This window comes from Myiozetetes cayanensis, unplaced genomic scaffold (assembly GCF_022539395.1).
Source record: "Myiozetetes cayanensis isolate MyiCay16 unplaced genomic scaffold, myiCay2020 scf4, whole genome shotgun sequence".
In the NCBI taxonomy this organism is placed as follows: domain Eukaryota; kingdom Metazoa; phylum Chordata; class Aves; order Passeriformes; family Tyrannidae; genus Myiozetetes; species Myiozetetes cayanensis.
In genome coordinates, this window is record NW_026087631.1 from 7788521 (window position 1) to 7800935 (window position 12415).

At 43.8% G+C, this 12415-nt stretch overlaps 1 protein-coding gene across 1 annotated transcript; it reads left to right on the forward strand.

Moving 5' to 3' along the window:
• Positions 1 to 1766: 1766 nt before the first annotated feature.
• MARVELD2 (MARVEL domain containing 2) lies at positions 1767 to 11242 on the forward strand. Its single transcript, XM_050329521.1, has 6 exons — positions 1767 to 3130; positions 4654 to 4686; positions 6149 to 6285; positions 7135 to 7306; positions 8009 to 8059; positions 8796 to 11242. The coding sequence occupies exons 1-6, from the start codon at positions 2057 to 2059 to the stop codon at positions 8910 to 8912; spliced, it is 1584 nt and encodes a 527-aa protein (XP_050185478.1). The 5' UTR covers positions 1767 to 2056; the 3' UTR covers positions 8913 to 11242.
• Positions 11243 to 12415: the final 1173 nt, after the last annotated feature.

Consider the following 12415-nt stretch of genomic DNA (forward strand, 5'->3'; position numbering starts at 1 on the left):
TACTTACCCTGCTGATATGAATACTATGGGTATGATTGTACTGATGGAGAAGAGTGAAATGAATGCAAATGAGTAGAAAAGATGCCTTCTTACTTTCAGCCAATGGAGTGGAAATGAACATCCTTGCACTCAGCCTCTGCAGGTTGCAGCTCAGGCAACCATGGAGGAAAACAATTTAAAAACAGAGGAATAGGAGACTGACTGAATGTAACAAAATATCGGCCTTTCACTCATCAGAACAGATTAACATGCTACAACAGGCTTTGCTAAAGAGAGCGTGTTCTGCACAGAAATACTGCCTTAGCTATGTAGAGGGGCTGGAAGGCCAAATCAGCTTCAAGACAAGTTTCCTCAGTTCCCCTTAACTTTGCCAGGATCAGATCCAAGCTGGATATTAAGTCGTGGGCCTGTTATGAGCCATAAGAGTTACCCATATTTATAAAAAGAGGCAACAATAAATTAAGACTAATACAGTTAAAAAAGAGACTGCAGCTAGTGTCACTCTTTAACACATTTTTATTTACTTAGCAATTGTACAGTGTGTTTCCAGAGTCCACACTTGGTAAGTTGTGAGCATTTGAAGGTTCCATTAAAATTTATACCTTAAAAGAAAAGAATCTGTACTTGGAAGTTTAAGCCTTCTGAAAAAAAGAGACTGAAATGTAATGTAAAAAATTTGATAGCCCATATTAACAATGTAAGCAAAACTCCTGCTGAATTAATGCTGTTTTGTACTCAGCTGCATGTACTTGAGGTGAACGTAAAACGCGCTTTGTGTTCTGCGGAAGACAATGGTGCAGCACAGTGGATTTATCCTATATCTCCTGACTGACAAATGATGGGGAAACAGTGGTGCTGGCTTGTCTGAACAGACTGCTCGGCTCCCTGTGGTTTCCTGTCACCGGGCCGGTTCTGCGCCAGGTGCTGCCCAAGCACCAGCACACGCTGGGGGCTGGCGTGGTGGAGAGCAGCTCTGTGGAGAAGGACCTGGGGGTCCTAGTGGACAACAAGCTGTCCATCAGCCAACAGTGTGCTCTTGAGGCCAATAAGGCAGTCAGGATCCTGGGATGCATTAGGAAGAGTGTTGCCAGCAGGAGGAGGCAGGTGATCCTGTCCCTCTACTCAGCCCTGGTGAGACACATCTGGAGTGTTAAGTTCTGGGCTCTTCAGTGCCAAAGAGACAAGGAACTACTCAAGGGGGTCCAGTGGAGGGGCTACAAAGGTGATGAGGGGACAGGAGCATTTCTCTTATGAGGAAAGGTTGAGGGAGTTTGGCCCGTTCAGCCTTGAGAAGAGGCAACTGAGAGGGGACCTCACCAATGCCTGTAAGTATCTGAAGGCTGCATGGGAACAGGATGGAATCGGGCTCTTCTTGGTGGTGCCAAGCAATAGGACAAGAGGCAAAAAACAGAAAATGATGCACTGCAAAGTCCACCTGAATATGAGAAAGAAGTTTCTTATGGGCTAGTGAGCATGCAATGGAACAGGTTGCCCAGAGAGGTTGTGGAGTTTTCCTCACTGGAGATGCTCAAGAACTGCCTGGATGCAATCCTTGCCATGTGCTCTGGGGTTGACCCTGCTTGAGCAGGCAGGTTGGACCAGATGACCCGGTGTGGTCCCTTCCAACCTGCCCCGTTCTGTGGCTCTGCGGCCCCCGCGCTCAGCCCTCCTGCGGGATCACCGGCCGCGCCCCCGCCGGCACCGGGAATTCGGGAAAGCTCCCGTCGCTCCCAGCCGGGGCGGTCCCGCCACTCCCGCCCGGAAGCTCCCGCCTCCCCGGGCGAAGGCCGCGGGGCCGCCGCAGGTGAGGCCGCCGGGGCGGTGCAGGTGTTGGGGGGCTGCGCCCGGTGGGCGCTCTCCGCCCTGCTCGCCCTTCTCCTCCTTCTCCTCCGCCCGGCTCCTCCGTCTTCTCCTCCCTGCTCGTCCTTCTCCTCCGCCCGTCTCGTCCCTGTGCCCCGCCCGGCGCCGGCTGCCCTTCGGACTCCGCGGCAGGTCCCTCCCGTCGGGTGAGCCGAGCGGGGCCGGGGAGCGCCCGAGGCCGGGCCGAGCGCCGGCCATGTCGCGGAGCTCGCAGGGCGGGCGGCCCGGCCGGTCCCCGCTGCCCCGCGGGGCCAGCCCCGAGTCCGCCCCGCTGCCGCCGCCCCCGCTGCCCCTGCAGCCGCCCTTCGGCCCCGCCGGGGGCAGCCCCGGCCCCAGCGAGCCGGCCGAGCTCAAGCCGGTCCGGCGGTTCATTCCGGACTCGTGGAAGAACTTCTTCAAAGGGAGACGCCAGCCCGGCTCCAGCTGGGACAGCACGGCCTCCGACATCAGGTACATCTCGGACGGGGTCGAGTGCTCGCCGCCGGCCTCCCCCGGCCCTCCGCAGCCTGGGGCCAAAGCCGTGCCCGGCTCCTACAGGGACCCTTACGGGGGATCGGGCGGGAGCTACAACTCTCGGAAGGAGGCCGAGGCCATGCTGCCCTCCGATGACCCCTTGGGCTCGCTGGAGCGCCGCGCCGGCACCGGGCAGACGTACAGCGAGCGGGTGGAGGAGTACCACCAGCGGTACGCCTACATGAAGTCCTGGGCAGGGCTGCTCAGGATCCTCGGCGTGGCCGAGCTGCTGCTGGGCGCCGCCGTCTTCGCCTGTGTCACCGCCTACGTGCACAAGGACAACGAGTGGTACAACATGTTCGGGTACTCGCAGCCCTACGGATACGGGGCGGGCAGCGCCTACAGCGGATACTCCTACAGCGGACCCAAAACGCCCTTCGTTCTGGTGGTGGCGGGAGTGGCGTGGATTGTCACGATAGTGCTGCTGGTGCTGGGCATGTCCATGTACTACCGGACTATCCTCCTTGATTCCAACTGGTGGCCTCTGACCGAGTTCGGGATCAATGTGGCCTCGTTCTTCCTCTACATGTCGGCTGCCATAGTGTACGTAAACGACACCAACCGAGGTGGGCTCTGCTACTACCAGTTGTTTAAGACGCCGATAAATGCATCTTTCTGCCGTGTGGAAGGAGGTCAGACTGCAGCAATCATCTTCTTGTTTGTCACGGTGATCATCTATCTAATTAGCGCAGTGGTTTCTCTAAAGTTATGGAGGCACGAAGCGGCTAGGAGGCACAGGGAATTAATGGAACAGGAGGTAAGTCCTTAGTTACCATTTTATGTCGACTGGGTACGGCGTGATGGGGAGCACTTGCGAGGTCTTACCGTGTCGCAGATGGAGTCGTATCAGGTGTCTTCTCCGCAGCAGGTCCATAGCCTTGAGGGAGAATTTTAACCAGTCTTACATTATTTGAGACTGCTAGATCAAAGACCTTTTAAGATGTCAGACCCAAGTTCCTGGACATTTTATTTATTTTTTTTTTAATAGTTCATCCTGGCTCTGTTCTCTTTGTAATACTGGGCTCTCTTCCTGAGTCTGCTGATGAACTATTTCCTGGTGTGTATTTTCCAAACAAAGGAAGAAATGAACAATGTGCTTGTTCATCTGTTCGGCAGGGTTAGGCTTAAAGCCACCTAGTATTTATTTTAAAACTGTGCTTTCAGTGCATCAAGTGCTAGTGTGAATAAGTGTAAGAAAGCCAAATACTTTTTACTTTGCAAACGAAACTCCAAGCTACTTCTTTTCATCCTTCCTTACAATAGTGATCAGAAAATAATAACAGAGTGGGCTAGATTTCGGTGTGTCACATTACCGTCAGCCTTATCTTTTTCAGGGCAAGTATTTTGCCTGACTTCTGGTCTTGACCATACGCAAAACATTCAATACGCATCTGGTTAATGATAAACTATAGTAGCAGAGACTTAACACTCTTAATTAGAGAATTCAGAGTCATTTGTGTAAAATTTCCTTCGTGTGAAAACACCACCAAAAAAAAAAACACTTTAAAAAATTGTTAAGATTTGATATAACATAAAAATAAATGTACGTGAGGCCTACATAAGCCTAGCTTAAGGAGCAGTCAGCATGTAAATGATATTAGTAGGAGAAAGTGAGTTTAAAGTTGCATTTCCTCTGCTCTGTGACTGCGTACTCTTTTGCAGCACTTCCAGCACTGCTTCCCAGTCCACCATCTTGCATAAAACTCAGACCTTCCTTTCAAAAAGTACATAAAAGTTTTTCAAGCTACTTATAATATGTCGTGCAAGAATGAGGTGATTGCTGGAGTTACACAGAAGGTGTTCGTTCATTCTTCACTGTTACTGTCCAAGTTCTTTTACTCCTATTACTAAGTATTTCTGAAGAGAATGCTTTTATAATAGAGGTTAGGATTGGAGAGTGCTGTGCAAAACAGCTGCAGGTTGAGCTACCGGTTCGTGCACTGTTGTGTTTTCTACTCAATGAATTAGGGTGCAGAGTGTTAGTGAGTTAACGTGGGCTGGAATGTGAAATAATAAAGGAGCTTGGGAGGTGGATGGAGTATTTCCTGCAAGCTGTTCCTTCTGGGGTTTGGGTGGTTGTTTTCTTTCTACTGTTCCTAAACAGTCTTTTAAGCAATGGGTCTGAAAATACTCTTATGGTAAATTTCTTCCTACTTAAATATAAATGTAGTTCTCTAAGCAGCATGATCTTGAAAAGGTCAAGATTTTAGAAGTCTGTGCTTTTGCATACTATTTTTGCTGAAAATAAAACGTAGTCCTTTCAATATTTTTTTTTTATAGATGAAAACACAGTCCTCTGTTCCAGAAAATAAGGTAGGAAGTGGGAATTTATTTTTCTGTTTACTGGTAATTCTAAATTGTTACTCTTTTTCTTGTGACTGGTTTGATTGACTTGTTTGTTTAGTTATTTGATTTGGAAGAGATTAGGTTTAATTCTTTAACTGAGTTCATCATTCTTCTACGCAGAAGATTCAGATGAAGCTTGTAAAGGAGTTACTCCTCATAAGGCTAAGTTATAAAACAGACTGTAAATAGCAGATCCAAGGGTTGCCTCTGAATGTGCTCTTACCCTCTCTTACAAGGTGACATGTTCTGTAGCATTTATCACTGGGTTTGGCAGACATGACTAAAACAGCAGGTCAGATGTCTGGTAGGTTTTAGACTTTCTTTCTTCCCGGCTGTGTGCTTCATTTGCAGGAGAGCCAGTGGAAGCACAGTAGGTCCTTCCTGAGCTGAGCTTCTTCCCGTGTTTCTGAGACTGCTCCAAAGACCTCCTTGCTGGTTTTGGAGCATCAGCAGTGTGACTGGTTCTGCCACACAAAGGTGTGGTTGCATATGCTGCAAAGATTCTATGGGATCTTAATAGGACATGACGATTCCCAGAGAAATTATGGTGTATTAATTTCAGTCTTAAATGTCTCCTGTAGACACTGTGAATTTCCTACACCGTTTTCTCTGTTTGTTCGGTACTGGATCAGGATCCTTTTTTATGTGTTCCAACAAGACTGCACATGTTTTCTTTTTCTGGATCAAGGGATAAACTGTTCCAATGAGCGACCTCATCAAAGTGTACAACTTCCTCGTGAGGGGAAGAGGAGGGGCAGGCACTGATCTCTTCTCTGTGGTGACCAGTGACAGGACCCGAGGGAATGGCCCGAAGTTGTGTCAGGCGAGGTTTAGGTTGGATATTGGAAATGGGTTTTTCACCCAGAGGGTGGTTGGGCACAGAACAGGCTCCCTAGGGAAATAGTCACAGCACCACACCCAGAAGAGTTCGAGAAGCATCTGGATGATACTTCAAGCACACGGTGTGACTCTTGGGGATGGTTCTGTGCAGGGTCAGGAGTTGGACTCAGTGATCCTTGTGGGTCCCTTCTAGCTTGGCATATTCTGTAATTCTTTTAATAGGAAACAAAGAGAAAAGGGAAGTCCAGAGAACTGAATGATTCCTGTTCATTCAAAAATTAGATGGATATCCAAAGAATCTTCCTTAAATTGTATTTTTAAGACAGGCAAATGAATCTTTCCAAACCCAAAGAAGTATTTATCTGTCACTGATACTGCTCTTAGGACAAACTGAGGAAGAATACTGTGTGAGAAACATTACTGTAACTCATTACCCATTTTCTAATTACAATAAGGGCTATAAGAACTATCTATTATTTGCTTCTACTGCTGCTAGGTACTTGTATCTCTGTCTCCAAATGAGTTGCGTATGGTGTGGTTTATGTAAAATTGACTTCATTAAGAACAAGTTCTTTTTCTTTTAAAGCAGTATGAAGGTGATGACAGACCAAGAGAAGAAGTCAGCTACAGGCAGCTTAAGTCAGTGGAAAGAAAACCAGAACTCCTTAATGGTCATATACCTGCTGGCCACATTCCTAAACCTATAGTGATGCCAGACTACTTAGCGTAAGTGACTTGACTTTGGTGAACCAACTTAATGGATAATACTTGAATGATGTTTTTCACTCAGCAGTTCTCATATATACACTTGTGGTTTCTATGCCATGCATGTGCTGTGATGCTTTATTAAGTTAATGTTAAAAGGTAGAGAGGATGGGGGCTGGTATCAGTGGCACAAAACAGTAATGATTAATAAAGAATCTTAATAGAAAAAACAAACCCACACACACCTCAAATGTTAAAGCAGAAAGTTATCATCTAGCAAGTACAGTAACTATTAAAGGAACAAAAGGCCACCATACAGATGTTATAGTAAAAAATAAAATACATGGGGAAATTGCCTTTTTAGCTCCTGTAGTTTGACTACTCTTGTACTTCCTAAGTGTTAAATCTGTAACATGCTCCTTTTTAGAGGAGAAACCTTCCTGTGATAAACTTGGAGATCATAAATTAATTTTTATACTATTTGCCACAGACCAAGGCACAAACTGAAACCCAGGAGGAATATTAGGAAAATATTTTTCACTGTGAAGGTCTGCACAGGTTGCCCAGAGAGAGTGAGTTTCCATCCTTGGAGATACCAAAAGCCATCTGGACACAGTCCTGGGCAGCCTGGCCTAGGTGGTCCTGATTGAGCTGGAGGTTAGACCAGATGACCTCCAGATGTCTCTTGTAACTTCAGCCATTCTGTGATTTCAGTGCTTTACAGGCATGCAGATTTCAGCAGGTTGTGAGATTAGCGAACAATACAGAAATACACTGTCAAGGTGAAGGGTCCAAGTGTTTGTTTAAAAGTCCTATCTCTAAAACTAGTTCTTGAAAACTTTTTTAATTTTTTTTTATTTTTATTTTAAGGAAATACCCAGTAATTCAAACAAATGAAATGAGAGACCGGTACAAAGCCGTGTTCAATGATCAATTTGCTGAGTATAAAGAACTGTCTGTGGAAGTTCACGCTGTATTAAAAAAGTTTGATGAGCTGGATGCGTTGCTGAAACAGCTTCCCCACCGTCCTGAAAGCATATATGTAAGTACCTGTGAAATGGGCTCACAGAAAACAGTGGTATTAGGTGGTATTATTAGGTAGTTTCTGACCATCTTTAGCTAGGACACACTGTTTTGTAGGGCTGGCTGTGACCTGGTGGGAGAGAAAGTTTTCCCGTATATGCGACATCTTGTCTGATCATTAGTTAAGAACACCAAGGTGTAGTTAAGACATATACCTGTTTCTCTGGTTTTTTTTAAATTTCCTTGTTTCATACAAGTAACTTTTACATTTGAATCACAAGGCGCCGCGCTATCACCGCGGAGACCCGGGTTTGATTCCCGGTCAGGGCCACTCCCGGGCAGGTGGGGCTCGTTAGCCCTTAAAGGCAACCCACCTACGTCCTAAGGACCTCACTGCCACCGTCCAAGCTCGCTTGGCCCCGGCAGATGAACCTTAGGATTAAAGGGTGGGCTCAGTTCCGCACACACTGTGTCTCACCTAAAAAATCCAATGCGCAGGCTGGAAGGTGGAAAGACCTTCCCCGGATCTTCGCTCGCGAAGACTGGCCATAATAATAATAATAATAATATACTTCCACTATTTCTCAAATTTACAACTGAAATGTTACAACTATAATGTGTGGATAAAATGAGAATTTTGCTTTTAATGAGTATTTTGTAGAACTTACATGAAGATATGGAGCATACTCAAAGTGTTTAAAAATCTGTGGTCTCTCATTAGGAACAGGAAAGGATATCAAAAGTTCTGCAAGAATACAAGAGGAAAAAAAATGTAAGTATTTTTAGATTTACACTGCCAGTGAATCTATTTAATAGCAAAGAGAATGTAAATAGCCAACAGTTTGGACACTAGGCACAATTCAGTAGCTAAGGGTATCTGTAGATACGTCAGGGCAATGTGTATTTTCTCTTCTAAAACTTTGGCAAAGTTAGGACACAACCCACACACTCCTGCCAGCAACCTGTTTTGAGAATAGTGATTCCAGAAGCCAGATGTGGAAGAAAAAACTAAACTACAAGCAAACAGTTTAGCATTTTCATCTTCTGAGAGTATGTTTCATCTCTTAACATTTTGCACTCAGCAGACTAGTTATTTTTGGGATCCATTTGGGATTCATTGATACTCACTGACTGACACAGCCAACAGATAACAGAAAACATAACCTCATAGCTTTGGGAGGGTGGGGGGGGGATTTATTGCACTTACTACAGCACACTTATAAAATCTAAAGTATGTAGTAGGATGAGATTTATATTTGCAGATTTCTGTTTTAAAACTGCTCTGTTTACTAAGTAACTACAGCATATAAAAGCAGAACATCTTTTTCTAGCCTTTCATGAAGGAAGGGAAGCAGGACATAAAAAGTTGTGTCCAGGGGAAAAAAAAGTGTAATTTGGGAGACAATTTACGTACTATCCTTTGTCAAGAACATAATTGATAATAGACTATTCTTAGAAGAATATGAAAACGTTATATATTAATGTAAAGGTTTTTATATTTTTGGCAGGATCCTGCATTTCTGGAGAAAAAGGAGCGTTGTGAATATCTAAAGAATAAGCTTTCTCACATAAAACAACGAATTCAGGACTATGATAAAGTTATGAACTGGAATGTAGAAACTTAGCTATGCCTTCACTTCATGGATACTATTTTCTGTTTTTTAAATCGACATGCATATTTTAACCTATTTATTTACTCCCAGAACACTACACCTATGGGGATTAGTTAATCATTCTGTCTCTTACTTAGATGTTGTACATTACTGGTAGGTTTTGTATGAAGATCCAATTTTAAATCAGTGTAATTGAAGTTATCAGATAACTTAAGAAAACCTCTTCTAACATTTCTGTTTTCATTAGTGGAAATCCTGGCCTCTTAATATGAATGCTTTATTTGAAAATACTGTATTTGCAAACTTGCAAAGTACGCCAGAGAAAGCAGTTCTAAATACCACGTGGAAATTTTGCACAGAAATGCTGTTAACAATTTCAGATTTTATTTGTAAGTGACTTTTAATGATATCAGGAAGACTTGAGCTATTCTTTCTGTCTGGGTTTTGATGGAGTGCTTAATCATACTGAATAATTTTGGCCATTCAGGAGCTAGTTTAATAAGAATTTTTGTATTGTATTTCCAAGTGCTGTACTGTGTGCCAGAAATTGTGTTGAATTTCACCCAACAAGAGATGAAAAATAATTTCCTATTTAAGCAACTGGGGGAGGGGCACTTGGGTTTGCTTTTTTTATTCCCCTCTTTAGAGATTATGCAACAAATTTATACACGGCCTTAAAGGAATAGAGATACAGGATGAGAGTTGCATTAACGTCCCATTAGTGTTGCTGTAGGTCATTATGCTCTGCATGCCTTTTCTGGGTCATGCTATGATGAGTACAGGTGTTTAAAGGCAAAACACTTTATTCTTCATTAGCAAGTAACAGGACATCTGGTCTAGGCAGCAGATGTCCGTGAACTTGGCATTCAGAGAGTTAAGCCAAATTAATTAATTCAAAGTATAAACTGTTAGTATCATTTTTAAGGCCAGGTAAAATGTATTAACAAACATTCTTTGCAGAGCATATCGACATAAATTCAATATATATTTTTATATTTTCTTGGGGATATTATCATGGGGATAGGTTTGTATGTGCAGATGTTTTCATAAGCCAGGAAACTTTGTATCCTTTTTCACATCTTTGTTAATTATTTTTACGTACTAAAATTGTTAGAAGCATTGATAGTTTCTATGTACAGTTTTTTATAACCTGAATTTGTCTGTTCTGAAATGTATTTTAATATAAAAACCCCGTCCATATTACTCTATTGCTTATAAAGACATTTTGTTAGAAAAAGCTGCTCTGATTAAGGTTATTGCAAATTTTTGTTAGTGATCGTTTTTTCTTTAAAAGAAAGTTTTTATCTTCTGCCTTAATTTAAAGGAAAGACATCAGGAAAGCCGTTTCCAGTTCAGAATGGTCATGGTAGTACTACCTCTGTCCTTCACTTCTGTTAACATACCTCAGTCTGACACTTAAACCCCTTCTGACTTCTCAGCCCTTGTCATTCACACTGCAGTCCTGATGGCCACACACCCACCTTCATACTTACGAAGCTGACATTCCAATTTTAGTAGCTACTTAATTGCTAGAGTTTTGGTGGATTAAGTAAATAGCATAAAACACCATAGGAACACTGAGAGAATTGGAAAACTTGGCACCTCCTCATCTGAAAACCTTCAGTCCCATCTACCTCGAAGGTGCCTCAACTTTTTCATCAGTCTGAAATCAGATGACAGCCTTGTTCTCCCTCTCTATTCAGATGCCTCTCTCTCTGGTTTTGTATTAATTTGTATTAATTTCAAACAGGAAATCTCTCTACCTTATAAAGGAGATGGGCCAAGTTCTTATACCTGCTGCGCTGTATACTTGTTAAACTGTTCTTTGTAAGAGAGGTACTTGTCCAAATCCCCAAAATCTAAATAAATGACCTCTCATTGTACATCCAGTTTTCTCTTTCTTTTCTCAGTGAGAGTTGTGGGCATTGCATCAGTTACAGAAGATGAACGCAACTTTAAGGATCAGCTGGTGTTCATAAAGTCCTAAAAATAAGCTGTGTGATGTTTTCTTTGGAAGATTTATGGTCTGCACCCTTAATAGGTCTTCCTTCCATAGGACACTGACATCCAGCCCCAGGCTCTCTTTTACAGTGGTCTTGAGCTTCAGTCTTTGAGGAACTGGCTCCTGGTCCCTCAGACAGTGTCTCCAACCTGTGAAGAACCATCGTGCTTCCCCTTTCCTGCAAAGTTTCCAGCAAAGGAGCTGGGAAAACGGAACACCATGCCTGTGGCTGGAACAGGGGAATAAACCAAGTGGAGACAGCTGTATGTGGATAGCTATGTTACTGGGTGTGGTCCATGTTTCCTAGAAAGATGCCACCCTTGTGGCCAAGGGGATTTTCCAAAAGCTGGGAGAGAGAAGCTGGGGAGAGAAATACTCGTTCCTGACTGCTTTTGGGTTCCGAACAGGATCAGTCAATGCATGGCAATTGGCTTGCTGAGCATGGAGCCTCACAAGAAGGCATTTATTTACCTTAGCAGCGGACTTCCCAGGTTACCATCCCAAGGCATGCAGGGCATCCTTAGGTTGCAGCAGGGCAACATGTTACAACCATTACAGTAAGCTACTTGCTTAGTTCTGTATCTCTTAGGGGCCTCAGGTCTGTTAAGGCACTTTTGGTGCATACAATCAGCTGGTTTTGCTCTAACCTATCAATGGAGAACTGAAAAAGGTCTTTCTTGTGATGCCTCAGAGCTTTTCAGATTTTTTTAGCTTTTTGTCAATTGTACAGTAAGTGTAGATTTTAATGTAGCGGTATAATCCCTTAGCCTTTAGCACAGTAGTTTACAAATACCCAACCCTATTACCTCATTTTATATTGAACTTTCTAAGTTCCTTTAGCATGTTTAGACGTCTTTTCAAAGTAGAGCTGTAGAAAACACCTCTATTTAAGAACATTGCACCCTGGGCCTGAACAAGAAGATACCACAACAGACAAAGCGACTTTCAAGCCCCGAACTTTGGAGGAGCTCCAAGAAGATGAAGATGAGGAAGAAGGGGTCCTAAAGAGTCCAGACCCAGTTCCCAAAGGGGCTTGTCGGGGAGTAGAACGGGGCAGAACCAGGGGGTGGATAAATCTGGGATTGGATGGACCTTATTATAAAACCATAGAACCACTGCCTGGGTGTGAGCGTGTTGCATGTATTCCCCTGGGCCTGAGGGCCTGATTAAAGGACCTGCTCATTTTATCTGATCTTACACACTAAACTGGCCTGGAGTTTTTTCTCCGCACTCTCTCAGCCTGTCAGTTGGCAACAATGCTCTGAACACGCCACAGGAGAATTACTAGTCTAAGAAACATTTTCATCTATCAAAGAAATTAATGAAATAAGAATAAATGGCTGGGAGCTGAAGCAAGTTGGAGCAAGACAGAAATTAGGAGGAAATTAAAAATTAGTTACCATCAGAGCTATCAGGGCAAGTGGTCTGTTGATACCCTGAAAGAACAGAATGTGTACTCCAGACAAAGCTGAAGTTATTAAATGATTATCACCTCAGTCTCTTCATGCAGAGT

What these genes read in the sequence shown, in the direction of transcription:
- MARVELD2 (XM_050329521.1), top strand. Translation starts at nt 2,057, where the DNA reads ATGTCGCGGAGCTCGCAGGGCGGGCGGCCCGGCCGGTCCCCGCTGCCC. An exon ending in GGGAATTAATGGAACAGGAG is followed by an intron (nt 3,131 to 4,653) that starts GTAAGTCCTTAG and finishes TTTTTTTTATAG; the next exon opens with ATGAAAACACAGTCCTCTGT. An exon ending in GTGATGCCAGACTACTTAGC is followed by an intron (nt 6,286 to 7,134) that starts GTAAGTGACTTG and finishes TTTTATTTTAAG; the next exon opens with GAAATACCCAGTAATTCAAA.